The 26,426-nt window shown below is 37.8% G+C and overlaps 2 protein-coding genes across 14 annotated transcripts in view; one reads left to right on the top strand and one right to left on the bottom strand.

Annotated features, from left to right (window-relative positions):
* ALK (ALK receptor tyrosine kinase) overlaps positions 1 to 11,910 on the top strand; it is a 54,973-nt gene extending 43,063 nt beyond the window's left edge. Inside the window, exon 10 of the mRNA XM_072634100.1 lies at positions 3,891 to 11,910. Coding sequence (XP_072490201.1) covers positions 3,891 to 4,589 — 699 coding nt within the window. The 3' untranslated portion in view covers positions 4,590 to 11,910. The remainder of the gene's footprint in view (positions 1 to 3,890) is intronic.
* Positions 1 to 26,426, bottom strand: part of CLIP4 (CAP-Gly domain containing linker protein family member 4) — a 170,196-nt gene that overhangs the window by 43,257 nt on the left and 100,513 nt on the right. For 7 of the 13 annotated variants that reach the window (XM_072634089.1, XM_072634087.1, XM_072634088.1 and 4 more), the window contains 4 exons: positions 25,311 to 25,434; positions 22,623 to 22,678; positions 21,809 to 21,881; positions 16,212 to 18,571 (listed from right to left, as the gene is read on the bottom strand). In XM_072634089.1, coding sequence (XP_072490190.1) covers positions 18,247 to 18,571; positions 21,809 to 21,881; positions 22,623 to 22,678; positions 25,311 to 25,434 — 578 coding nt within the window. In that variant the 3' untranslated portion in view covers positions 16,212 to 18,246. Of the gene's footprint in view, positions 1 to 3,884; positions 3,940 to 16,211; positions 18,572 to 21,808; positions 21,882 to 22,622; positions 22,679 to 25,310; positions 25,435 to 26,426 lie in introns of those variants that run through there. The other 6 variants (XM_072634093.1, XM_072634094.1, XM_072634098.1 and 3 more) reach the window with 2 other exon arrangements.

Below are 26,426 nucleotides of genomic sequence, written 5' to 3'. Positions count from 1 at the left end.
GCAGGAGTTTCCATCATCCCTGTGAAGTTTCATGGTTGTTGGTCTTGGGCCAGTATTCCAGCCCTGTTCAAGGCAATTTTAAATCTTGGTTTAGTCATCTGTGGTATATTAGGCATTCCTCCCAGTCCTGTCCACTTCAGCTTTAAATCAAAAGCCTGTTTTCTGTGTTTTGATCAGTTATTGACAGAAATCTTACACAGAGCAGGACCAAAACCAGACAGACTGGTAGTACTTCACTAGTCAACGCTATGGCTTAATTCTAAAATTAATCAGTTGCTTTGGGTATGATTCTCCTACTTAGCTAACTTATCTAATAGCTTTGTTACTTAGTCCATATTTCTTATCCGTACTTAGTCCATATCTTATCCGTAAGTATGACACAGGACACTATTCCTTATGTTGCTGACATCAAGCTATACAATTGTCAAGTATTCCTCTGATCTACTGACCTAGTAAACATAACAGAAAATGAAGTGAGTTCTTAATGGGTTCATGTTGGTCCCAGTGATCATTATTTGTTTCTAAATGCCCATAACTGAGGTTTCATAATTAATTCCAGAATTTTTCCCAGGATGGACATCAAGTCTACGAGCCTGTGATTTACGAGATAAGTCCCTTTCCTCTTAAAAAAAAAAAAGCATTAGGTTTATCTGTATCATCTCCTTATCCCTCTCCTATTCTCCATGATTTTTTAGAAATTCCATATATTTATTATTCTAAGATCACATCTGTAAGTTCCTTGGGAAGATTCTGGCTATGCACTACTACGTGTGAGCCCCTGAACAAGTCACAATCTCTCTGGCCATTAATTTCCTCAAATGTAAGAGGATGAGTTAAAATCCCTTCTAGTTCCAGTTCATAGGAAAATATGAAGACAATCTCACTGGAAACAGTGTGATGCCCTCTTACCATTTCCCCCACCTACTTTGGGCTCCCACTCCTTCCCTAGGGTGGAAGACCTTACTCTTACCAGCCTTGAGATGACATAGAAAGTAAAAAGTTCTGCTTCTTTTCTGTTTTCTTCTATTATCACTCCAGCTGCCCCCAAGAAGTGGGCCCTATCTTATTCTTTTTCCAAACTTAGTGGAAAAATATTTTTTCTTCAGTACATTTCTCATCTCCTTACTAGATGGATTTTAGCTGGTTTTTTTTTTCAATTAACAAAAATCTGTTTTCTCTCTCAATCCCCCCAACAATGGGAAAAAACCCATGTGCCAAATATGCACAGTCAAGATAAAAAAATTCTCCTCATTGTCCCTATCCAAAAAATACAGTCTTCATTCTGTGTCTATGACTTCTCTCTATTGTCAGGCAGTGGGCAGCATGCTCTATCATGTCTGAGTAATTCATTGATCAGAGTTCTTGCCTTTCAGAGTTGTTTCTTCTTATAGTGTTAGTAGATAAATTATTCTCCTGGTTCTGTTTACTTCAGTTAGTATTAATTCAAACACAGGTTTCACTGAAACTGTCCCCTTCATTATTTCTTATACAGTATTCCATTCATTCCGGCAGCTAAGAGGTGCTGCAATAAATAGTGTCCTAGATCTGGAGTCAGGAAGACCTGGGTGGGTTCAAGCCCAGCCTCAGACATTTAATACCTGTGTGACCCTGGGCAAGTCACTTAACTTCTGTTTGCCTGAGTTCCATCTGTAAAATGGTAATAATTACACCTACCTCCCAGGTTGTTATGAGGATAAAATGAGATACCTGTAAAATGCTATGTAAATGCTATTATTACCATAATTTGTTCACATTCCCCACCTAATTAAGTGTCCCACCTTTCTAGTTCTTTGCCTCTATGAAAAGAACATGCATAGTTTAATGACTTTGAGGTATAGTTCCAAATTGCTTTCCAAAATGGTTGAACAAATTCATAGCTCTATCAATAGTGCCATGTACCTGTTCTTCCACAGCCCCTCCACCATTTGTCATTTTCACTTTGTCAGTTTTGCCAGTGCGATACCTCTACAGTGGGACCTCAGAGATGCCTTAATTTACATTCCTCTAATTAATAGTGATTTGGAACATTTTTCAACATGACTACTGACAGCTTGGATTTTTTTCCTTTGAAAACTAGCTGTTGACATATTTTGATTTTCTCAATTGAAGCTTCCTACCAAATTGCTGAGTTCCTCAAGGGCAAGGGCTGTTGTTTTTTCACTTTTGCAACACTAGTATTTATCTTAGTGGAGATTTAATAAATGCTATTGAGTTGCATTGAATGTCCCTTGATAATTTGAGATATCACATGCCATAGAATTTTAAATCTCGAAGGGACCTTAGAAATCATCCAGTCCAACCCCCACATTTTACAGATAAGGAAACCAAGGTGCAGAGAGGTTAAGTTTGTATAGCTAATAATTGGCAGTTATAATTCCAATAGCTCTAAAGATGTGTAATATTTCTCCTATCATTATTATTACTAAGAATATATTGATCTATTAAATATCAAAAACCAGATGACCTTGAGCCTTGGCAGACTATCATACCTATGTAAACTATAGAGCACTATATGAATAAGCTGCTGTTATCCTGAATAATTTTGCCAAAAAAGATGGCAAACTAACTCTCCCTTCTCCACATCTCCTATGACTTGCTGTCTCAGCACTGTGACGTCCTCTAAATGTCAGCCATCATTATACTCCTTCTCAGGAAGGTTCCCTCACCAGTCATCACAACATACCTATTACACTTGGCAGAGTTAACTGGATTCTTTTCAGCAGAAGTATGGCACCCGGAATGTTATTTCTAGAATGTCTAAATAGAAGCATATTCCATGAGAAAAGACTTGTAGCTCTCAAATAGGTCCAACCGCACAAAATGCGTTTGTTCTCTTGGTTGTTACTTTCTTTTCCTCATTTGGCTCCCTCTGTAATTGATTTCCTTCCACCTCCTTAGAAACGTTTTCTTTCTGCTTTCATCCCCAAGATACTTCTTTCATCTTTTCTAAGAATATTCAGTCTCTCTAATAAATTGGTATATAAAGGGGCTGCTTCTTAAACACACTTGCCTTTTCTTCTAGTCTAGAAGGGAGAGAGGAGCTGCATTTGACCTCATATTATTTCACTTTAACTTCCATTAGGAAAACAAATATAGCATATCTTCTGTAAGGATCAGCCACACCTCCCTTAGCTCGCTAGATGAAGTAGTGAATTCCTGTGGGAACTGCAGGTTCCTCATGTCTCCAGGTTGCAGTGTTTCCCATTGCCACCACCACCTCCCCCAACTGTTAAATGAGATGCTCCTCTAGGCTGACTGACTTTTCACGTTAAATGTGTGCATATCTACTTTTTAAAAAACAACTTAATAGGAATTCCATATGAATTACTTAAAAGCTTAGACTTAAGATCTAAGAAAGAACTAAAAAACCTAGGGAGTGTGTGTGCGCATGCACGCACACACATGCGTGATAATAAGTGTCTCACCTCTTCCCAGTCTCACCCCAGAATCAGACAATTGACAAGAACAATGCCCCTCTAAATATCCCAAAAGATGGGATACTACGCACTTACTTTCTGACCAAACAGTTCTCAGGTTTTCTTACTAGATTCCCAAGAGTAATGAGTTAATAGAGCTACTATTGTAACAACTAATATTTATCTAAAGACAAGCTACATGGGGCTGTTTATAGAATGTCATTTTGAGATGCATGTATCTGTATGTGTATACATATTATTTATGAAATCTTACACATGAAGGTGGAGATACTGTGACAAATACTGAAGTTTAAAGTCTTTTAAGGTCTATATGTGACTCAAACAGGAAAGGGAGAGAGTATTGGAAGAAGGAAAAAGAAGTAGGAAGTTATTTGTCACTTAGATAGTCTCAGAGGGTACACTACAGCAATCCATGGTGAGAATGTTTTACAAATACTTTTCTCTTACCCCTAGGATCCAGATGTGGTTAATACTGCTTTGCCAGTAGAATATGGTCCAGTAACTGAAGAGGAAAAGAAGGTGCCCATGAGGCCAGAAGACCCTGACAGAATACCTCCTCTCTTAGTCTCTCCACAGCAAGAGAAAAAAGAGGATGTATGTCCACCATCTGTTCCCCCTCCACTGCCCACCACTTCCTCTGGTAAGCCCTTGAAGAAAGCAATGGCTCTGGAGCCCCCAGTCCGTATCACCAGAGGGATACCTGTAGAAGGAGGACACGTCAACATGGCATATTCTCAATCTAATCCACCCACAGAGCTGCACAAAGGGCGTGGATCAAGAAACAAACCAACTAGTCTTTGGAACCCCACATATGGCTCCTGGTTTACAGAGAAATCTGCAACCAAAAACAGTCCCCTGACAGAGAAGGAGCAGCCTGAGAGGGATAAATCGGGGCCAGAAGGACACTCCATCACAGGGCCACCTAGTGTTGTCCCTGGCAGGCTGCCAGGGTCCTCCCTGCTCTTGGAACCATCTTCCCTGTCTGCCACCATGACGGAAGTGCCTCTGTTTAGGCTCCGCCACTTCCCTTGTGGGAACGTCCACTACGGCTATCAGCAGCAAGGCTTACCATTGGAGGCCACCCCAGCAGCTGGCAGTTACGGGGACTCTGTTCTTAGAAATCCGAGTAGCGTGACCCAGCCTGGTCCTTGAGCCTGTTCTGTACTCTCTTCTCCCCCTTGGGATTCCAGAGACCATGGAGGAGAGAGTTCCACACAGCAGCTCCACCACCAAGCAGAGACCAAAACATTGCCTTTCATTTTGTGCCAACCTGCTCTAAAGTGCCACACACACACACAGAGACTGAATTCTTAAAATGCACCAGAAAGGATGTGAGCATGGGTTTCTCCTACTCTTTCAAAAGAATAACATGTCATTTAAAAAAAAAAAAAAAGCATTAAATGCAAGGCCCCAAGTCGGTTGCATAAGCTCCCGTGCATGCATGGTCGATGTGATCCTCTCACGCTTCTCATCAGTAGTGTGTGCTTTGCTTCGGCATCAAGTCACACAACCCACTGCCTGCGTGTTCCATAGTTTGGCGTCACAGGTGTCATTTACTTACCTTGTCGATGTGGACATAAAACATTTGAACGTGGGGGGAGGGGGGAGCAAATTATTTATCTGTTGTAATTTAGTACAATGAAGACCATCCTTCATTTGGAAAAGAAAAACAAGACAAGTAAAACTTGGCTGCAACATCTTCAGCTGTGGACAGTAAAGCGATGGGGATAGGCCCAACGAAGACAGAGTTGCAAGCTATACACTTTCACCTAAATAGAATACAGACGTTCAAAAGACTTTGAGTGTGAAAAGACAATAGTAAGAGGGCTAGAGATTTAAGTGTCCCTTTACTGTACCTCTCGCCTTAAAAATATCTTCCTAAAAGATGAAAACTCTTGATGTTTCCCATTGGACTTTAAAACCCAGACTGTCTACTTACGATATAAATATAAGTTACAAAAAGTCTTACAATAGTTGAATGAAGACCAAAAATGATGGGCAAAACTGCAGCCACAGTGATGCATTTCCAAAGCATAGAAACATGGCCATTTGGGGCCAGACATGTCAAAAGTGATATACCAAATCCTAGCAATGGTTTCAGCCACACAGCCTACTAAAGAGAAATGCCTCAATTCACAGTCATACCCTGGCTTGCAGGAGCAGCCGGAAATCCAAAAGAAGAAACATTAGAGAAAATATTTTCTTCCCAAGGCTGGCCTAATTTTTTGTTGTTGTTTTCATTCTTTCCTTCTTTATCACCTGATCATGTGAAACATGTGAGTAGAACACTTCTGAAATATGCACAGCATATTTTTTGGATATATTTCAAGCACAAGGAAAAGTGGTTTTGCATTTTTCTTTGGTGTTATAAGGTCTAAGACATCAGGAAATACTTGAGGAATTGATCATATCAGTGTACCATGGTTTCCTCAACTTTGCTTCCACAGATAAGACATGATATTGGTATAAAGTGACATCTGAAAGTTCTGCAAACTCATCAACCTCTAATTTATGAAATGACATTCTCCTTACAATTTTTCAAGGCATTGCCCTAGTCCTCCCTTCACTTCTATATTTTTCTTCTCCCACCTTTCTCATTACCATTACCAGTTCCTTTCCCTGGTAGTCAATGATGTCTTAATGGATGTTTGACTAAGGGGTGCTGTGATGGTGCTTGCAGGTTAATGCTAACCAGCTGGAAAACTGCTCATTTCTCCTGATCTGGGATTAATCACCTGCAAAATATCTCCCTGATCCAGGCTTCCCAGCTGCCTTGTCCTAGAGCAACACTTCTTTGACTGTGGCAGTCTGGACACCCTCCCTCTTTCCCCACTACCTACTACCTACTTACAACTGAGGGAGAAAACCACTAAAATTTTATCATAGAGATGAAAAATCAACAACAAAGTCTGTTTTAGTAAATCCATGCTAGACACTCAGGTGAACAATCCACAAATCACCCTGACGGCTCTTACAACCATGTTAAAGACAGTCTGGGATGGAGGCTATGGCCAGCCCAACAGTGAGTGTTGAAAAAGGCTTCCATTTGAGAGCATCCAAGAGTAGTTAACTAAGCAGGTACAATAATGCATTTCAGGCTGATGCACTTGAGGACTTAGATCAGAACTGGGTCCCTTTCAAGTCTTAAAAGTCTATTGATCCACTGAGGTTCAGAAGAAACCTGATTTGCTAAACTACTGCAGCGACTCATTGGAGCAAGTTCAGCACCCAGGACAGATGATTTCAGGAAGCTTCATGTGACCTTTGGGTATTCCCCAGAGTACTGACTTTACCCATTAGTCTCTGCTTAGTTTTATTGATTTCGACCCATCCCTACTTAAAAACCCTTTAAAAATGTATCCAAAAAAGTTGTAATGTATGTGGAGAATTTCCAAGTCAAAATGTTTTGGGGTTTTTTCCCTGTCAAGCCTAGGGATAGTTCTGATATGTTCTTCTGTCCACCCATAACCCAACCCATCTAATCAGTAGTTCATGCAATGTTTTACCTCATCTATCAAAAACGTATTCTTGAACACATGCCCCCCCTGTGCACAGATCCTAACACTAGTACCAGATTCTTTTCCACCTAAAAAAGAGATGGAATCCACATTTCCAAAAGTTGCTTTAGTCTCATACCTACCATTAGGGTAATACAAATGGCACTTGGGCAAGAGGCAGGAGACCTTAAATCTAATCTTACTTCTGCCAATAACAGGCTAAGAGACTGAGCTAGTTGATTCACTCTTCTGGGCCTTGGTTTTCTCACCTAGAAAATGAGGGGAATGGATGGGATGACTGCTAGTGTTGTTTAGTGCTCTAAAGTTCTATTTTTATATAAACCCATGGTCTCTAGAATCTAAGGCCCCAAAATCACCAAAAGAGAAAGGAAGTCTTTCAGTCAAAAAACATTTTTCCTTTTAAGCTTTGCTTTAACATATTCTGTGAATCCTAGGTGGCTTATACTTAACTGTAACCTCTATTAACCTCAAAAAGTAACTTCCACAGCCATCCTTAAAGGAGACCCCAATGTGCAAATCTAAGTGAATGGGTGCCTTTCATGGTGTCTCACATCCCCAGGAATGGCAATGTCACCATTCTGAATACAAGAGATACTGCTGACATGCCAACAGAACATTGTACACTGTGTCCGGTCAACCTGTCTTTACTAGTGACTTTCCAAAAAGGACTCCAAAGAAATTAAAAGTTGATTGGCTTCATTTCTTAGTAGCAAATGATGTGTTCTTTTGTGGGAGCACACAAAACAAAAATTAAGAGTTCCCAGAAACCTCAACCTGCTGCCCTAAAAGGAAAGATAATTATTGAAAGCAAACAGCAAAGTTTCTCTTAAGAGCCCATTTTCACACTATGTGCTGCATGGGTATGTTTAGTTTTTAAGATTCTCAAAAACAAAGATTAATTTTTAACTTTATTCATGGGCTTTAGAAAACATTTTAAAAGCTTGGTAAGAAGAGTCAGCCATCTTACAAATACTCAGTGAGGAAAAAGTATAGACCAGTCAGAGAACTAAAAAGCAAAAAAGTTCTCTCAGTCTAAAAGGACTGTGCCAACCTAAAACTGACAGTATCTATGCTCTTCCATGCAAGATTGCAAAACAAAGTCTGTCATTGGCTCTCTTTCCCATCTACTTTTCTTCATCTCTTTACCACTGCCCCCATACCCTGTGCATGCATGCATGCACACACATGCACATGCGCGCACGCGCGCGCGCACACACACACGAATGAATACCTTTTCCAGGTGCTTAGTTTTCTTATGCTGTCCCGTTAGCTGACAGCCTTCCTTTTCCAGTGGTTCCCTTATCTATCTTTCCCTCTCCCCATTAAAATGTCAACAGAATGAGCTCAACAAGTTGTTAGTTGCAAGTCAACCTTAGTTAAAGTAGTTCTGACTGAGGCATGAATTGGGGCATTTGGATTTCCCAAGTCATCACTTTCTAACCTAAATCTGTCTTTTGGCAGAATTTCAGGAAATGTGATATTCTGAACAGGATTCCCCTTGCCAAATTATAGGAAAGGTAGCATGGATAGAACAGAACACTAAACTAGGAACCAGAAGACCAGAATTCTAGTTGTGGCTCTCGTCATTTGCTAGCTGTGTAACCAAAGGCAAAGTAATTCACCTCTCAGAGATTGTCTTCTCATATATAAAACAAAAAGTTCAGAGTAGGTGACCTTCAAAGTCCCTTCCCTTCTAAAAGTCTTAGATTCCTTGTAATCAAGAATTCACGTACATCTGAGTTATTCTATCCACAGAGACACTTTGCATTGAGACAATGTGGGAACTATGGTCAGGTTTTTCCATGACCTTAGCGTTGATTCAAAATAAAGGGTAAAGCATAATATTAAACAGTTAAAGGACACAGGATAGACCAGTTAGTTTATAACAGACAAATTTTAGGAACTTCCTAATTAATCAAAGTCAGAAACATGCATTGAGCACTTACTGTCTGCACTTTGTAAGAGAGATGAAGAGACACACCAAAGAATTTTAAGACATGACCCCTGCCCTCAAGGGAAATAGAATCTAGCAAGCAAGATAGGCCAGGAAAAAAAAAATGTGAACAAATGGAAAGAGAGCTACACAAATGCAAACTATGTATTTATATGGACTGACCCATGGATAGACAGCAGTACTTATATGAAAAGAGAGAGTAAAACTACATGAACTTTATAGATCTCATGGATCAAACAAGGCTGATAAGGGGAAAAGGAGAAACAAGTCCATTTAATGAGAAAATAGCAGTCCAGCCGTTGAGGGATCATTATTCTTTCTCTCCCACTGGAGGGTATTAAAAATTGGGACACTGCCACAACAGTAACTCTCTTTGAAGTCAAATTGAAACCTTTTTGAATTCATATTCCCCTTTAAAAATCTATTTAAAAATATCTGTTGTACTTGCTGATATAGGAAGCAACAAGGTATGATGGAGAGAACACTGGAGTAAGAGACCTTGGCTCAAATCAACCCTCTGACACTCACCTAGATAATCCTGAGCAGGTCAACTGACTTCCTTGTATGTCAGTTTCTTCATGTGTAAAATGAAAGGACTGAACTAAATTGATCTCTGAGGTCCCTTCCATCTATAAATCTATGACCTTATGTATTTTATTCCTAAAGACCAGAGATGGACAGTAAGTGCCAAGTTAAAGCAGATGCCGAGGACCAGAAGGAACCTCTGGGATACAGTATCCTCCATCATCATAGTGGCTGTGCTCTGTGACCACTGGAAAAGCACTAAAAGTGGCAGTGATAAGAATTGGTGACCTCATCAGAAGTCACAGTCTACTGGATGAGAATCCTTAGAAGTCATCTGGATGACAATTATGTTTAATTGGGATCTTGGGAACTTTGCTAAGAGCTGGAATCTCATGCAGCCCCTTCCAAAAAGTGTAATAGCTGCCAGATAGGTAAATTTCCTGCATCTTAGTATATCTAATAAAATATATAGAATTTTTTTTTAAATCACTTAAGCTCAACTCTTCCTTTAAATTTTAAGAAACAACACTTTTCTTAGAAGAACTGGCATTAACTCAGGACTTAGCTCATTCTCATGTCCCTGAAAACTTAAGCACTAGCACTATTTGACAAGGGACCTTAAGAAAGTTTGGGGCTTTTCCGGTGGTCATACAGCACACCAGTATTGAAGCCAGGCCTTCAGTATCTCAAGGCATTAACTCGAAAGCTTGTATTTCTATCTGAGACAAAGAAGCAGGAAGAAATCTTTTGAAACAATTATCATAGTTCCAATTCTGTCTTTTGCAATGTAACAGGATCACCATCAAGATACATTTTTACCTGGCAGTTTAAGGAAAAAGGTTGCCATATCACTCTGAGGCTGGGCCTGTTGTCTAGATGAAGGGTTAACCAGTCTTCCAAGCTATCATGGGTATTAAAAACTCACTTTAAATCTTTTTTTTAAAAGTCTTTCTGTCCACAGGTATTCACTAATAACAGCTTTCCTTTATTAAGAACAACGGTGTAGAAACTGGCTGTCATCACTAACATCACCTACTGGGTAACTTTCAATTGAGCTTCTAGAATCATATCAGAGTCAGAATAAGAGATGAGTCTACAGTCTTCTCTATCTCTTCATCTTGGCTCTTTTTTCATGATTGGCTGACACCACATATCATTTACTGGAAAGAAAAGCAAAATTATCAGTTCAATTTTCAAATGGCTTAGTCTACTTTTAGGTAAAACCATGGAGGATTCAAGATAAAGTTCAGAGAACATGGTCTCAATAAGACAGATGTATGAGCAGCAGAACACAGCCACTGGATGTTTAATTACCCTCCAGTGCTTTATAGATCACTCAGCTATAACACAATACCAGACAAGGGTCAGCGAGAATGGTTTTATTTCACCAATTCACAAAATACTACTTCAATCCATGGAGAATGCTAAAAGAATTTCTGAAGTACATGCTAGTGAACAGCAAGGATTCTTAGCTGCTAAGAGTTTGAATCCAGGTAGGATGGTGTATATTCACATATGTATGTACACACACACACACACACACACACACACACACACACACACAAGAGACTTGAATGGTGTATAAAGTGCATGAATTCAAACAACATCCTTCAAGGCTAGGCTGATTTCTGATGGAAGAACTAGGTAGGCTTCAAATAGATTTACAAGCAGTGTGCACAATCCATTCTGGTTCTTAAATGGCACCAGTTATCATAGGTAGCAGGTGACATTTTTAGCCAACAGTCTGTCTTTAACAACCTGGAAATATGATTCTCATTATCCCCTCTAGTGAGAAATCACCCTCAGCTCTTCTGTCCAAAATGTGCAGTTACACAGAATTATATACAAGCACAAAGACAAACACTAGCTATGTTGTCACCACGAAGATACTCTGTTAGGACACATTCTCAAGAGGGGGACAGAAAGCTTTTTTTTTTCTCCTCCTTGTGCCTTTCCCCACCAAAGGAGAGGCTGTAAGAAGCAGGTAATGAACTTATCTCTGCTTTACATGATGAGATTGCTTTATTTGGTCCCTACAACCCTAAATTCCTCCCCCTCAAATGGCCTCCACAAAAGCTTTAGCAAAATTATCAGTAGAAAACTTCCTTTTGCTTATGCAAAGGTATCTTGCTGCTCTGCTTTTAATAAAATCCTAACTTGTCCTGCTTAATTTATTCAGACCCACCCTTCAGAGAAGTTTTCTGGGGTTGTCTGTTGTATATACAGCAGCTTATGTGACACTGTCTATAAATACGGGCCTATGTATTTCAGGGATACTATTATGAGACAAATAATACTAATAATATATATGGTAATATGAGTTTTGTATTGATTATTGTATTTGTATTGTAATCAAGTGTAGTGAAACAAAAGGCATGAAGAAAAATGAAAAATAAAGTCTCATTACTGGCTTGCAATCTGTGTGGTCTATGTTATAGTGTCTATGAGTCAATAAGAAGCTTCAGGGAATAATAGAATGTTGTAACTTGACAGGCAGGGCGATACGGGTGCAAATGCTGCCTGTGATACTTAAGCCATGGGCAAACCATGACCTCATCTGAGCCTCAGTTTCCTCATGTATAAAATCGTACTTCACCAGGCTTGTGAGGCTCAAATGACATAGGGTATATAAAGTACTTTTTTGCAAACTTCAAAAGCACAGTACAAATGTCAATAGTTTAAATTACAGTCGGATCTGTTTCCCAAATAAGAATGATTCAAATCCGGATTTTCAAACATACACATATGATTTGGATAACATTAGAACACAAGACAATTCCAATGTGACCATCACTTGGTTGTCAATTGTACCCTCAGGCTGGTCACTTAAACCCTCTTTGTTTTCTTGGATGGGCCTCAGTTTCCTCATTTATCAAATTGAAGGCTTAAACTAAATGATCTTCTGGATCCCTTCTACCTCTCAGTTCTGTAACCCTATAACACACTCATGTAACAGCATCACCAAAACGATGGGATACAGTCCCAGGGGCAGTTGGGGGTGCTGTTTCTCAGGACCTTGGGTACCCTAGTGGTAAGTTTACTGTGCTGAATGACTATTTTAGCGGGCTTCTTTCAAACTAGAGCTACAGAAGACCTAGGAGGTACAAAGCTTACATAGTTCAACAAAGTAGTGCAGAGCTACAAATAGTACACCAGAAGAATGAATCAGTCAACTAGAAATCAAGAGTTGGTTTTTTGCCTGAAAATGACATCCACATTATCATCATTTCTAAATTCTCTCCTACCAACAGGACAGCAGTTGCTCTTAAATAAGGCTGTAAAAGAAGCCAAGTTTAACTTGGCCTTTCAGCATCTCTATCATAGACACAACTTGAAGTTATCCCATCCCTATTTCCACCCTTTCCAGAGAGCACCTTTATGTAGCCTCCTACATAAAGGCAACATCTCATAATTCAAATGTCCTGATTCCTTTCCACCTATCAAAACAAAAAGTCCTATGTCTGATTCTCACAAGGCCCTGCTAATTGATCAAAACTATTCTGGAATTGATTCACTAAGTATTACAAATTTATATTTTTGCAAAGGCCTTCAGTACCTTGATCTAATGATAAATGTGGGAATATTAAACAACATAACTGGGGCAATAAAGTACTTTGAGGGCAGGATTGCCTTTTAGATATATCTGATATATGGCCTAAGATTAAAAATCTTTGGCTAAAAATCTCTCTCCCCAAAATTAAACTTTGTCCAAAACATAGTTTTTAGAAAACCCTAAGGCATTTTGACACAGCATACCAGGAGCAAAAGACATCTATTTGGAGTTCAATTCCACCAAACAAATATGTACTGAAATTTAGTAACAGACTGAAAAGTTTTAAAGAGTTGAATATTGCTTCTTCAGTTTCTAATAAAAGACTTTCTAATTACTATTCATCTTGACTGATTACATCATTTGGCTTTTAAAAATTGTTTGGGGAATGTATAAAATATCTGTAAGTCAATCTAACTAAGACACATTCAAGATTTAAATGAATATAATGACAAAACACTCTTTACAGAAAAGAAAAACAATTGAAAGAATATTCATTGCTCATGGCTGAACCATACCAACATGATGAAAATTATACTTCCTAACTTAAGTTATAGATTTAGGGCTATACAAATCACACTACCAAAAGGTTACTTTACAGAGCTAAAGAAAATAACAAAATTCATTGTTATGGAGGATACAGAAGGTATAGAATCTCAAGAATAGTAATAAGAGTGGGAATGGAGGGAGAAGAGCACTTCCAGACCTCAAACTGTATTATTAAACTTGTAATTATCAAAACTATTTGGTATTAGTTAAAAAAAAAAACAGAAAAGTATATCAGTGTACCAACTAGAAAAAGGGTCAGAAATAACCAAACGCATTAGCTCAGTGTTCAATAAACACAAGAATGAACTTAAAACACTCCTCATTTGATAATCACTAATCACTACTCAGAAAATGTAAATCTGACCCAAAAAAATCATTATCATAGGTTTAGACAAGCATTTTATGCCATATATTAAGTTCCCAAAAGATACACGAGCTTTAAAAAAAAAAGTTACAGGAAAAAAAACATCAAGGACAACAGAAGGAAAAACCTTTCACAACTATGAGCTGGGGAGAACTCTTAACCAAAAGAGAAAGAGAGATTACAAAGGATAAAAGAGACTATTTTGGTAACACAAAAAGGTTTCAGACATATAAAAACAATGCAACTAGATTAAAAAGGGATATCATAATCTGCACCAAATATTTCTGATAAAGGTCTGATATCCCAACTATAGAGGGAATTAAACATAAGAACAAGAGTCATTCCCCAATGTATGTACTTAAAGGAAATGAACAGTTAAACAATGAAAGACTGTTTTAGATCACTAATAAGAAAAATGCAAATAAAGCAACTCAGATTTTTCCTCACATTCAACAAACTGGCAAAGAGAACAAAAGATAGACACAGTATTTGAGGGGCTACAGAAAAACAGGGAAGCTAATATAGTGTTGGTGGATCTATGATGGAGTCCAACTATTCTGGAAAACAACTAGGAATTATGCAAAAGAAAAGTGACTAAAATAATGCATATCCTTTTATCTCAGCAGTTCAATTCCTAGGAACATATCTCAAAGAGAGGGTTATGACAAAAAGAAAGGTATGAAAGGTATGAAAAGAATTTATACCAAAATTTTTTGTTGTAGCAAAGAATCAAAAATAGTGCCCTCCCTTCACCTAAATCCCCAAAAGAGAAAAGAGCAGAAGGAAGGCCAGAAGAAATCACAGACAAGCAGGACAGCTTTGAAAGTTATATGTTACATTTATTGTATACTTAAAAAGAAAATCAAGCTCTACATAAATTTGCAGTTCCACGTACACCCCTCTTCTATTTCACAATGTATAGGAAAATGCTCATTTTATTTTGTCTGTCAAATTCAAAACTTTAAAAAAAAAACGAAAATGACTATGGAGGCAGAATGTCACAGATCCTGCCAGATACAATCAATGTGTCTGTTGAATTTACTCAAATGTTTTTCTTCTCCTGTGACAAGTTAAGGCTTATTGAGTAAGAGAAGGGAGAGATATTTGGACGTAACTAATGTCAAAATAAATAAAAATAAGTAGATTTCTGAAGTATTAAGATGTCTACACCTTTAGTCTGAGGAGGCAGTACTGTCACTTATTTTAATAACATATTTCTCCTCTTTTTCCTCTGGAATTATGAATGATCATCTTACTTTATACAAGTTTAAAATGATCTGCAAATATTGCTTGCCAGTATAATTTTAAGTAAATTTTTTATTGTCCCTATCACACTGGTTATGTTTACATCTAATGGGCTGGCACCTTTATCTAGAGCTTTAGTTTGGAATTTGTGTAGCCTTTCCCAAAATTTCATACTTTAAGGATCTATGATTTGAGCACTTAAGAAAATTACTGCCCCTATCAACACAACAGAAGCTCTCAGAGATTTCACAGATGTTCTTGAAGGGCTGCTGTGGCCCCAAAAGAACATCACTTTCTGGTTAACCTGGTGATGAACCTTCCCAACTTGGCTAGGCTATTTCTTGCTTATAGGACAACAAATGGATACTGGGTCCATAGTCAAAGTCCTTCCACTTTCTGCAGGCCCTGCAGAGCTAGTGAGCAGAGCTAGATCACATGGTAATGAAAAAGCATTTGAGAACCCATGGTCATCCTTGCCACAATGATGCATCAAAGAATAATTTTAGTAAAGGAATTACTTGTAAAATATCCATTCATTCATCACCTATTGATGAAGAGCCTACTATGAGCCAGGCACTTAATAACACTGATGACAATATACAGTACAAGGTAATGGGATAAATGTATCAGGAAGCTTACCATCTTGGTAGATCATGAAAATGTGAATAATAAAATACACAAATGTAGTTATCGGTCTGATAGGACCATGCGTATGAGTTTTTCCATGTATATTTGTAACACTAATAACTGAAACTGCTTTCTTTGCATGTTTATAAAAAGACAAGCTTCTGTGTTTCTAGCTAGTGTTTGTGAAATAACACTCTGTCTATTAAAACACGTTCTACAGTGGGTGGTTTGTTTAACCAACCTTGCTGTATTAAAGAAAGCATGCTCATTTTTGAAAAGTGTTTATGAGAAGAGTCAAACACACAAGAACAGTCTAGTTAGTAAAGACAACAACCCCAAATTCTTTATAAAATGTTCTTTTTTAAGAAGTGATTGTATACGCTAATACGCTGGGTTATGGGAGAAGAAAAGAATAATAGAAAGAGTCCATCATAAGACACTATTCCAAAACACAAGGGTTTCCCATTTTATTTATGTTCAAGAAGCTACAATTCAGTATGAGCAGACTGACATTTAATAAGCTAAAGATGAAAAAAATCTGTTTTCATGTATTTATGCATGAATGTATAAATCTGTATGGATTGAATAGATGTTCTCTTCACATAATATATGCATGAAAGAAAAAAAAGGTTGCAAGAGAAGAAAAAAAGTGGTTTATGGTTTCCCTAAAAGCAAATCACTGTCAACATCAATATAACAGATTTTAATTTATAGGGCTCTGATGTACAACAGGAAACATTTTGGACTTCGTAAAAGTTCAGTGTATCCACATACATCTCAAGGTATAAATAAACAAGAGTTTTTAGGAAACGGTATAATAAAATAAGTTTACATTCAAAATCACAGTACATTCATTTTCTTTAGTCAGTAAAAATATTCCTTGATTAAAAGGCAGCATTTTACAGCCTTGTTTTGCAAATGTATTTCAGGAAAATAGGTCTAGCAGTATTTGAAATACCACACTTTTTCCAAAAGAGCAGCAGAGCAGCAGAATTCAGTTTAAAAATAGTATATTGCAAAATATCTGAACATGTTATTTCTAAGTGCAAAGGCAATTCCATTGTTAAGGATAATTTTAAATCTTATAAAGTGAACTATTTTACTCTTTCTGTAGTCTCTTCAAATCTAAATATCTACAATAAAATATAAATCTTCTACATTTATGGGACACAAACATCAAGACACAGATATAACACAAATTCCTTACAATGTTATTCTATTACAAAGCTTAAACACAAAGATGGGCATAAGCCACAGAATGAAAACAGGCTCCCCCGCTGAATTTATGTAGCATTTAGCCAAAGCTCAAATACTTGTGCTTTGCAACAGTTGGGAAAATCCAAAACCAACTAAGGCAAATGTCATGGTTGCCTTAGGAGCAATACCACAAAGAGAAATATAAAGAAATAAAGAAACACTTGAATGAACGTGTAACACATAGACCTCAGCTATCTGTGCAATATTTATTTCTATTTATGGGTGAGGAAAACTGCATGGTAAACCACACTGTTCTCTATATGTAGGCCTAGGATGTTTCAATCTGCTCCTTGGTTTCTTTTTTCAAAGCCAGCAGGAAAAACTGGCAAAGGGCTTCAAGATACAGCAAGGAGAAGTTTGCCACAGAAATGAAAGTGCATTAAGTTTTAAAAGTGCGTCTTCCAAATGCAGTCTTTTATGCAACAATAAGGTGGTATTTAAAACAGGAGCTGACTGTCAGCAATCCTTGATAAGTGACTCAGAAGAATGCCGAGGATCCCTGCAGTACGTCTAGTGCAGATGGCACAAGACACTGGCTGTCAGGAGGCCTGTTCTGTGCTCCCCACTTTGCTCCCAGCTGGGAGCCCTTGGGGAAATCGTTTCATGTTTCTGCACCTCAGTTTCCTCATCCATAACCTAAGAGGAGTGGCCTAGATAAATCATGAGGTCATTTCCAGTCCTAAAATGCTCGACTGCACACCTTCAGAGCCGAATTTCTTTGGAGGATCAGAGAGGGAATGGGTGTTTTCATGAATGATCAGTCACCTATAGCCATTTCTTACCCTTTACTGGTGAAAGAGCAGAAAGGGATAACAATTTCCCAAAACACTGTGGACAGCTAAAGGAACTCTCAAAGTAATATACTGCCCAATACTTTCAACAATAATCCAATCACATACAACAGAGGAAGACAGAACAAGCAACAGAACACGTTAGTTGGTCTCCTAATGGCACAATGTTCTGGCACCCCAGGACCACACTCAGGTCTACAAGCTTTAAAAAATAAGTTCTCTTTAAATGATCTTAAGAGATTCATGATTCTTTAAAATTTCGTACTTTTTTTGTTTAAAAGTTAATCTGTAAATTGCCTTAATGATATTATGAAGATAGTTGTGTTATCAAAATGCTGATTAAGAGCTAAGTCAGCCATTCCCCATGCACTCACCACGTGTTGGAGCCTCTAGTGTGACAGTCTCTACATATATAAAGGTCTCAAAAGTTCAGCAGTCATCATCCACAAGCTTTGACCCATTAATCCCCCGATAGGTCACTCTGCTTGGCCGAACCAAAACTCCATGGTTTGGCTTACAAGTGAAATAACGTTTGTTCCCCACTGAGCCATCATTCTTTCCCCTGGCACCTTTGAGTTCAAGTCCAAGCCAGGTGCCTGGGGCAAAATCAGTGGGGCCCACATACCTAATAATGGCCATTTCATTAGAGCTGGTGAGGAGAACCTGAGAGCCTTGGTGTAGTTTCACAGCTCCTTCCACACCCCCGCCAGTTGGAGTACTGCTCCAGCTTCGACGAAGTAAAGCACTTTTTGATCTACCCAGGATAAAAAATAAATGTACATATTTAAGTACTCAGCCACAATATCCATACAATTTTTACACTGATTTTCAGTGGCAAACTTAATTTTTAGGTCCAATAATTTTTTTAAATAATTAAACATTAGTATGGAAATTCATAACTTATGAAAATGCATCAGCATGTTTTTAATTGCAGAAAATGTACTCTCTTCTGGCTTACCCGGTCTAGTTCTAGATTCAGGATGTCACTTACAACGCTTGATGACAATGCTAGTACTGTCACCGAAAAATATCATCAAACTATCATTTTGCAGAGACTACCTGCTAACTATCATTTGCAGAAATATTCATGATTACTGCAGGAGTCAGGAGTAATAGTGGGGAAATATTCTGGTGGTAGCAAATTAAGATGGCTTTTTGCTCCCTTTTTAGAACGTTCTTGTCACTTCTAGCTTCACCACATCTCCTGCATACAGGCTTTTCTCCACACTCACACAGATGCTACCCTCCTCCCTGGCTCAGGCTCTCATATATCACCTTTCCCTGGATGATGGTGCAATAATGTACCTTTCATCGCCACGCCTCAGGTCTCTGCTCTCTCCTCCAAGACACCTTCCTCCATCTTTCTAAGATGTGGGCCTCCTGCTCAGTGAGGGCCCTGTTGCCTCAAACATGAACAGAAACCTCTTAGCTTGATATTTCAAGCTGTATCTAAGCTCACCCCTTCCTGACTTTGCAGCACTCCTAGTCTCTCTTCCTCTGCAGGCCCTCTCCATGCCAGCAACCCCTGGCCCCCTGGCAAGTCCTTCCTCACATCCCTCTCCCTCCCTTCCCAGTGCCTCTGCCCTGGCTGAGCTCTGCTCCTTCCCCTCCCCCTCAGAGGTTCCTGGGGAATTCCTCTAAGGCTTAGCTCAAACCAAACTCCTCCTGAGGCCTTTCTGGTGCCTGCAGCTGCAAATACCTCTCACTCTCTGATGCTTTCCTTACACATCTACTTGGTGTATAAACATATACAAATAGGTGTATGTGCATCTGCCTAACTGTTTACCTGTCTCCCTCATTACAATATAAGCTTCTTGAGGGAAAAGGCTGTGTTTTTGCCTCTCTTTGTATCCCTGGTACTTAGTGCAATGCCTAACACATAATAAGTACTTAATCGGCATTCTAGGCCCTTCACAACCTGTCTCCCTCCTCCCTCCCTTTCCAGGGTTCTTATACCTTTACTCCCTCCCCCAGCACCTGCCCACCCCCCATGCCCACAATTTTCTCTCTTCATCTCTGTCTCCTAGCTTTCTCTGAGGCCCTCCCATGATAGAATCTCACCTTCTACAAGAAGCCTTTCCCAACCACCACCACCCTTAATTCTAGTGCCTTCCCTCTATTAATTATCTCTAACTTATCCTGGCTATATCTTGCTTGTAGTTATTTGCATTAACTGTGAGCTCATTGAGAATCAGGACCTTTCTTTGTACCCTGGGAGCTTAGTAGGATGCCTGTCACAGAGCAGGCACTTAATAAATGCTTACTGACCATGGACTAAATACTTGCTGACTGTTTGGTTACTTCCACCTAAGCAGGGTAAAAATGTACTGGCAGTCTTTAACTTATCAAAATGTGACAGGAGATGTCACTGTGACACACACACATATCATGCATCCTAAGGCAGTGTGCTATAGTGGATAGAGAGCCCACCTCAGAGTTAGGAAGGTCTGGGTTCAAGCCCTACGTCTGACACACAACTACTAGATAAGTGACATAGCCTCCCAATGGCCCAGGCACGGACAACAGGCGCAGAGAAAATGTAGGCTTGTATTGGGAGAAAAAGCTTCCTCATTGCAGGGGGTGCTCTATTCATGAAATTACATGTCTCAGCCAATCCTGTGTATGCCTGTGCAGCAACATCAATGCACACCTACACTCAAGCACACAAATGTGCATGCACAGTTAGGCACATGCACACCTATATTCACACGCACAGATACATGCATCCTAAGGCTGTTTAGTAGGATTGGGACAGAAAACCAGTTTAAAAGTCAGGAAGATCCCTAACTCCTACTGTCACATCCCTTCTGAGTACCCTCTGGGTACTCTCAAAGTGCCCCAAGTGCACTGACAGAGGAAACTTCATCAGCAGGGATTCACTATATTAATGACATCACAACATCCCAAACACATATGCACATATGTGCACTTACAATCCTTTCCATATGCACACACGAAGACATTCAAATGCATACATGCACAAACATGTATATGTGTGCATATGCACCCATGTACACAAGATACACGCATGTACTGCATCCACAGGTATGTGCATACAAGCACATCTTTCTTCCTCCAAGGTAGGGGGCTCTCTATCCATTATGTAACAGATCAATTAGGCTAGAAGAACCCATTAAACATCAAAGATACACTTAGTTTCTATTCTCAAACTGTGAATTTTTCTCTGCAAATAATATATTTGAAGTCAATAGTATGTGGAATGAGACATGACAGCTCTATTGTATAACTGTAAGTTTGTGCCTACAGAATAAAGCACTTACCTTTCCTCTAAAAAAAGTTCAAATCTAAATGGATAAAAGGGCTATTGGGAGCAAAGTAGATCTAGGGAAGGTGGAGGGACTGAAATAAGTATAAGAGAAGAGAGAAATTCTCTGTTCAGAGAAATAAAGCACAATATTCCAGAGTATCTAGGTTTTGCCAAATAACAGAATGTTGTTTCATCTAGGCAAAGTGGTATTATATTCCTTTGATATACTTATCATTTGCATTCAACAGGGAAAACACTAAATCAAATTTTTCAAATTAATTACTAACATAGATTGATTAGGAGAGAGAGGAATACACCCAATTCAATGGTAACATAAAACATCAACCCCTTCTCATAGAACTTATAGACTTCAAAAAGAGAAAATGATAGGCATATGTGTACAAATAGACACATACATGTAAATATATACACACAGTATACATGTGTATATGTATGTAAATACACAGATATGTATGTTATATAAATACACATATATATGTGTGTATATATGATGTCAAAACACTAAAGGTTTTTATAAGCATTTACAAAAGGATAATATGCTCACAAAGTACTTATTTCATTATTACCACAAGCATTACACCTTTATTCCTAAATGTTAAGAAATGCACCAAAGAATAAGACACAAAATAGTAGTCTTCTTTCATAACATTCCAAGTCATATTTATATCAACTATCTATATTTCTAAATAACTTGATACTCACTTTTCAAAAGCATTTCTTCTGTTTATCTCTTTTTGAGAAGATGCGGAAGTTGTACTGAAACTTCGTCTAAAACCTAAGTAGGAAAATTAATGGTAGAAAAAAATGGAAAAAAAAACAACCCCAAACATGTAGGCCTATTCAACCCCATATTCTGTCTCTACTTCTGCAGATGTTCCATTATATCAAATGTTTCCTTGGAAGCTAGAGTCAAAGGGAGAAAGCACATATATATGGAACATAATTATAGCTTAGACTTCTTGAGAAAATTTTATCCAAAATTTAAATGATTTCTTATATCCTTATTAATCAAACTATATACATATAAGAATAAGACAATCATTTTTCCAAAGTGTGAGTTTCTTTTAATTTTGCAGGAAGACACTGGATACTAAAAAAAATTTCATAAAGACAACAAAATCACTATAAACAGATAAAACTACCATTTTTTCTACTGAATTTAATGGTTTGATACATAATCTACCAAAAAAATTAAAGACAAAAATCGAAGTACATATACTAAGAAAAAAGTAATGTTTATCACTAAAGATACCTAATTCTTTACATGTTCAAAGAAAATTAATTGCTTTATTATCACAAAAAAGAGTGAGCATTGATGTCGCAATAATACAACTTTTCAATTTTTGACTACCGGAAGCTCCATCAATTGCTAGTTGAGGATAATAGCTTCCACCAAAAAAAAAAAATAAGTGAATCAAGGAACCTATATATGTCTCTTTCTTTAAAAGCAGTTAATAATGGAGCACAGAACTAGTGGTTTATTTTTTTTTAATTTCAATAAAATTCTTAGTCTTACCTGGAAAAGAATGATTTCGTTTACTTGATGCATTCTCCGAAAGAGTTTCTTTTAGTCTATTGGTTAAACAAACATGCAAACACCTCAGTACAAGTATCTGGTAATCAATTGTAATAAAAAGTCTATTGATTTATGTACGATATATTCATGTATTTGATACTGGTTCTCAATGGAGATATGACAACCACTGTGATGTTAATTTCTATTCTCATAAAGCAAGCCTCAAGCTCTCCCCAATTTGAAAATGATCTTCCCATGTTTTCTTCAAAATCTTACTGACCTTTTATTCTGAATGCCTCGGTCTCTTACGTTTGAGTTTAGTTGGATTTTAAACTCAACAGCAGAGACTACATATGTTCACTTTGCTAAGGGAAGGCCCAACACAGCGCTACGGGAAGACTTAACATCATGAGGAAAACAAGCAACAAGACGACTGAGACATAACAGAGAACAAAAAAGCAGACCATTCAGGGATGGCCTCCTTCACCTTCAACAGAAGGAGAACAGAAGGAGGAAGGTCAGAAAGAAAAGAGATTTGGGTTTAATCGATAAACACTAGTTGAAATCATGAGGGGAAAAAAGTGAGTAATGACAGAATTAGGCTCACTCACCAAATGACATGTCAATATGTGCTACTGTACAATGCAACAGAAAGAAAACTACAGCTGGGTTCTCCTTAGTCTCTGCCACTTACAAATCATGTGACCTTGAGGGACAGTCAGTTAGCCTCTCTATCTCTTAGTATTTTCAGCTATAAAGGAAAGACAATTCACTTCTCCCAGAATTTCAGTGGGAATCCAATGAGATAATATCCATGTATGCACTCTGAAAGCCATTAAACAAAAAAAGTTTTTTCTGAATCAAATAATCTCACCTAAGTTTCTTATTGACTTTTTTCCTTCCTCTGAGATTTAATTCAGCTTTTATGTGATTATTACTAATAATATCTTAACGATACCATCATAAATAGGTGAGTTTATATGTGCATACATATACTCACACAATACATAAATGCCATCACCAACATTAAGATAGTTGAATAAGAAGGGAATTACAAAATGTCAGAAAGGAAATATGAAAGTTTCAGATTTAAAGTTTTAAAATTTAGACAGGAAAAAAATCATTGTCTTTTGGTTACAGCTTTACTACTGAAATGAAAAAAGTCATAAATGTTAAAAAGAAAAAAAATTAGAAAAGCTAAGAAAATTATAGAAAAGAGAGTGGGGTAACAGAAAAGAAAGTGATTGAACAGTAAAAAGCTTGGAGTTCTGCAATTTTAGAAGAGGGTATAGATAAAGCTATTAGAGCTTAAAGCTGCACTAAGATCTTTGGGACAAGAATTCCTTTACATATTTATAAAATCAATTCAGAGATCTCTTCAAACAATTTTGAAAGAAAAACAAGGTAAATGTCTCAATTTTTATTTAAAATAAAAATAACAGAACCCACTTCCCATGGCTGTTGTGAAGACAAAAAGAGATAATATTTATAAAGAGTTTTGTAAACATTGAGGTGCCACATAAATCCAAGCTATTGTTATCAATATTAAGACAATATGTGACCAATATATGCTTCAATATCCAGTAACAGTTCCCTCAAAATACAGTGCTCAACATGCACCATACTCAGCTCAATAATTTGTTTGATGAGTGAACTTTTCTACTTGGTGCTCAAATAATCAAAAGTAACCATTTTAAAATATATAGTAGTAGTAAAAGAATAAGGTATAAATAAGGTAAAAAAGAAGTTGTCTTCCACGTTTCCAAAAAAGGGAACCAAAAACACACAAGAAAATCTGAAATAATTTATCTGGGACCTATCTTGACAATATCCATTTATACTCTATTGTCTAGTGTTCCTACTCGGGGGAGAAAAAGACGATCTGAACTAGAAGAGGTTCACAACTAGATAATGGCTAGAAGAACTGTTTGCATGCATGAAGTTACCTTATTCATGTTATTTTGTATTTAGAAATTATTGTACCATTCCCCTTCCACTGAAAAGTGTACCAAGACAACATGCCTTTCAGCATATCAGCATATGACAAGTCATCTCACATAATGGTGCCTAGAATTTACAGAGAATTTGCTTCTGGTAAACTTATTTCCTAAAACCAAAGTGAACTAGGATGATTTTCCAAATGGAATATCTTAACAAAAAACAGTAAGCTAGTTTACTACATATAAGAAAATTCTTGAAGCTCCACTTCCCCCAAAGATCTACTGTCTATCTATTTTTAAGATGAAAAGGAATCAGAGAAAAAAGTCATTTTGGTTCCATTAGGTTTGTAAGAGAATGAATGGGGTGCCTGCTGGCAGGAAATGTAATGCAGTTAGGATGTGACTGAAGCAATCAGATAGCATTTTAACTTTTGTTTGCATGACAGATTAAGCTTGCTGCTCTCACTCTTCTTAGCTGCAATGCTACATCTAACAGCCTACATATCCTCAAAGGGTATGCAAATGAGGAAGAAAGGATGTTTTTTAAAATTGCAAATCCTCCGCAAAAGGAAATTTTGCTTTCCATGAGCCTTCCCTCTACAGAAGGCAGATACTTAAGCCCCTGGAAGAACAAATGAACTGCATCCAATGCTCCATTCTAATATTAAAGAACTCTAACTGGAATGAAAAGGCAGTCAGAAAATCTGTACCTGGAAACAAATATAATACAAAAATATCCCATTTTTACCTCTGCACCCTGGTTGGGGGAGCAAATATTCCATATCTTGGTTGACAAGTAAAGTACTGCACTCCTCCAACTGAACCGTCATTCTTGCCATAGGGCTTTTCAAGCTCAATGCCACACCAAACTCCTAGAACATAAACACAGTTTATGAAGCACCTGTACTTTTCTCAGGACCAGTATATTAGTCCCAGGCCCAATGTAACCAAACATTTTCAGAAATGTAATATGGAGCACAGGCATTAAATTTTCAAATGATACAAATCACATTGCACAAAGTGGTCAGAAACAACAACAATGTAATTTATAAGCATAACTACAGGGTATGTTAGAGAAGAGAAAAACAAAAACAAACCCGAGAAATAGATGTCGGGCAGGAGCGAGCTCTGTGTAAATATAACCACAACACACGCAGGTGAAGGCAAGTATGTCGCTGAAATCCCAAGGCTAACACGAGGAGCTATCCTTACAAGGTAAAGCTACCACTCTCATCTTCCAGGGTTGGTTATTATGTCTAGTTCCTTTATACCCAACTAAGATGCGGCATGCAGAACAGGAAGGGCGTATTATAGAAAGCCACCAAGATGGGTGGTGGGCTGGAGAGTGTAACAGAGAAGGGAATCACAGGAGGAAATCAGTTCCAGTCCAAATATACAAAGGACCTTCAGACAAGCTGGCAAACGACTATTTTAAAATGACCAAGAACAAGAAAGGTCAGTTTAACTTGGGAAATAAAAGGATTTACTTTTGAAATTATGAATTTTGCAGAAGATTTTTCTTTAAGAAAATTAAATCTAAGTTATATTAGCAGATTTCTCATGGGGCAACTAGTGGCTCAGTGAATAGACTGCTAGCTTATCAGTTGTGCGACTGTAGACAAGTCTTCTACTCTCAAGATGGAAAACACTAAGGGAGCCCAAATGTGAAATTAACTTTAAGATATGAAAGGAAGACCAAGTAGAAGCACATCTGGGTGCTACCAGAGCGGGTAAAGGTAAAGTTCAAATAAACGACAGACTAAATACTATAAGTTATCAAACCCATAAAATAGCGTCTTCTCTCAGATGACCAATTGAAAGACTTAATTAGTAACAATAGAAAAGGTAGTCCAGGGGATGTCTT

This window comes from Notamacropus eugenii, chromosome 1 (assembly GCF_028372415.1).
Source record: "Notamacropus eugenii isolate mMacEug1 chromosome 1, mMacEug1.pri_v2, whole genome shotgun sequence".
Lineage (NCBI taxonomy): Eukaryota > Metazoa > Chordata > Mammalia > Diprotodontia > Macropodidae > Notamacropus > Notamacropus eugenii.
This window is presented reverse-complemented; position numbering and strand designations above follow the sequence as displayed.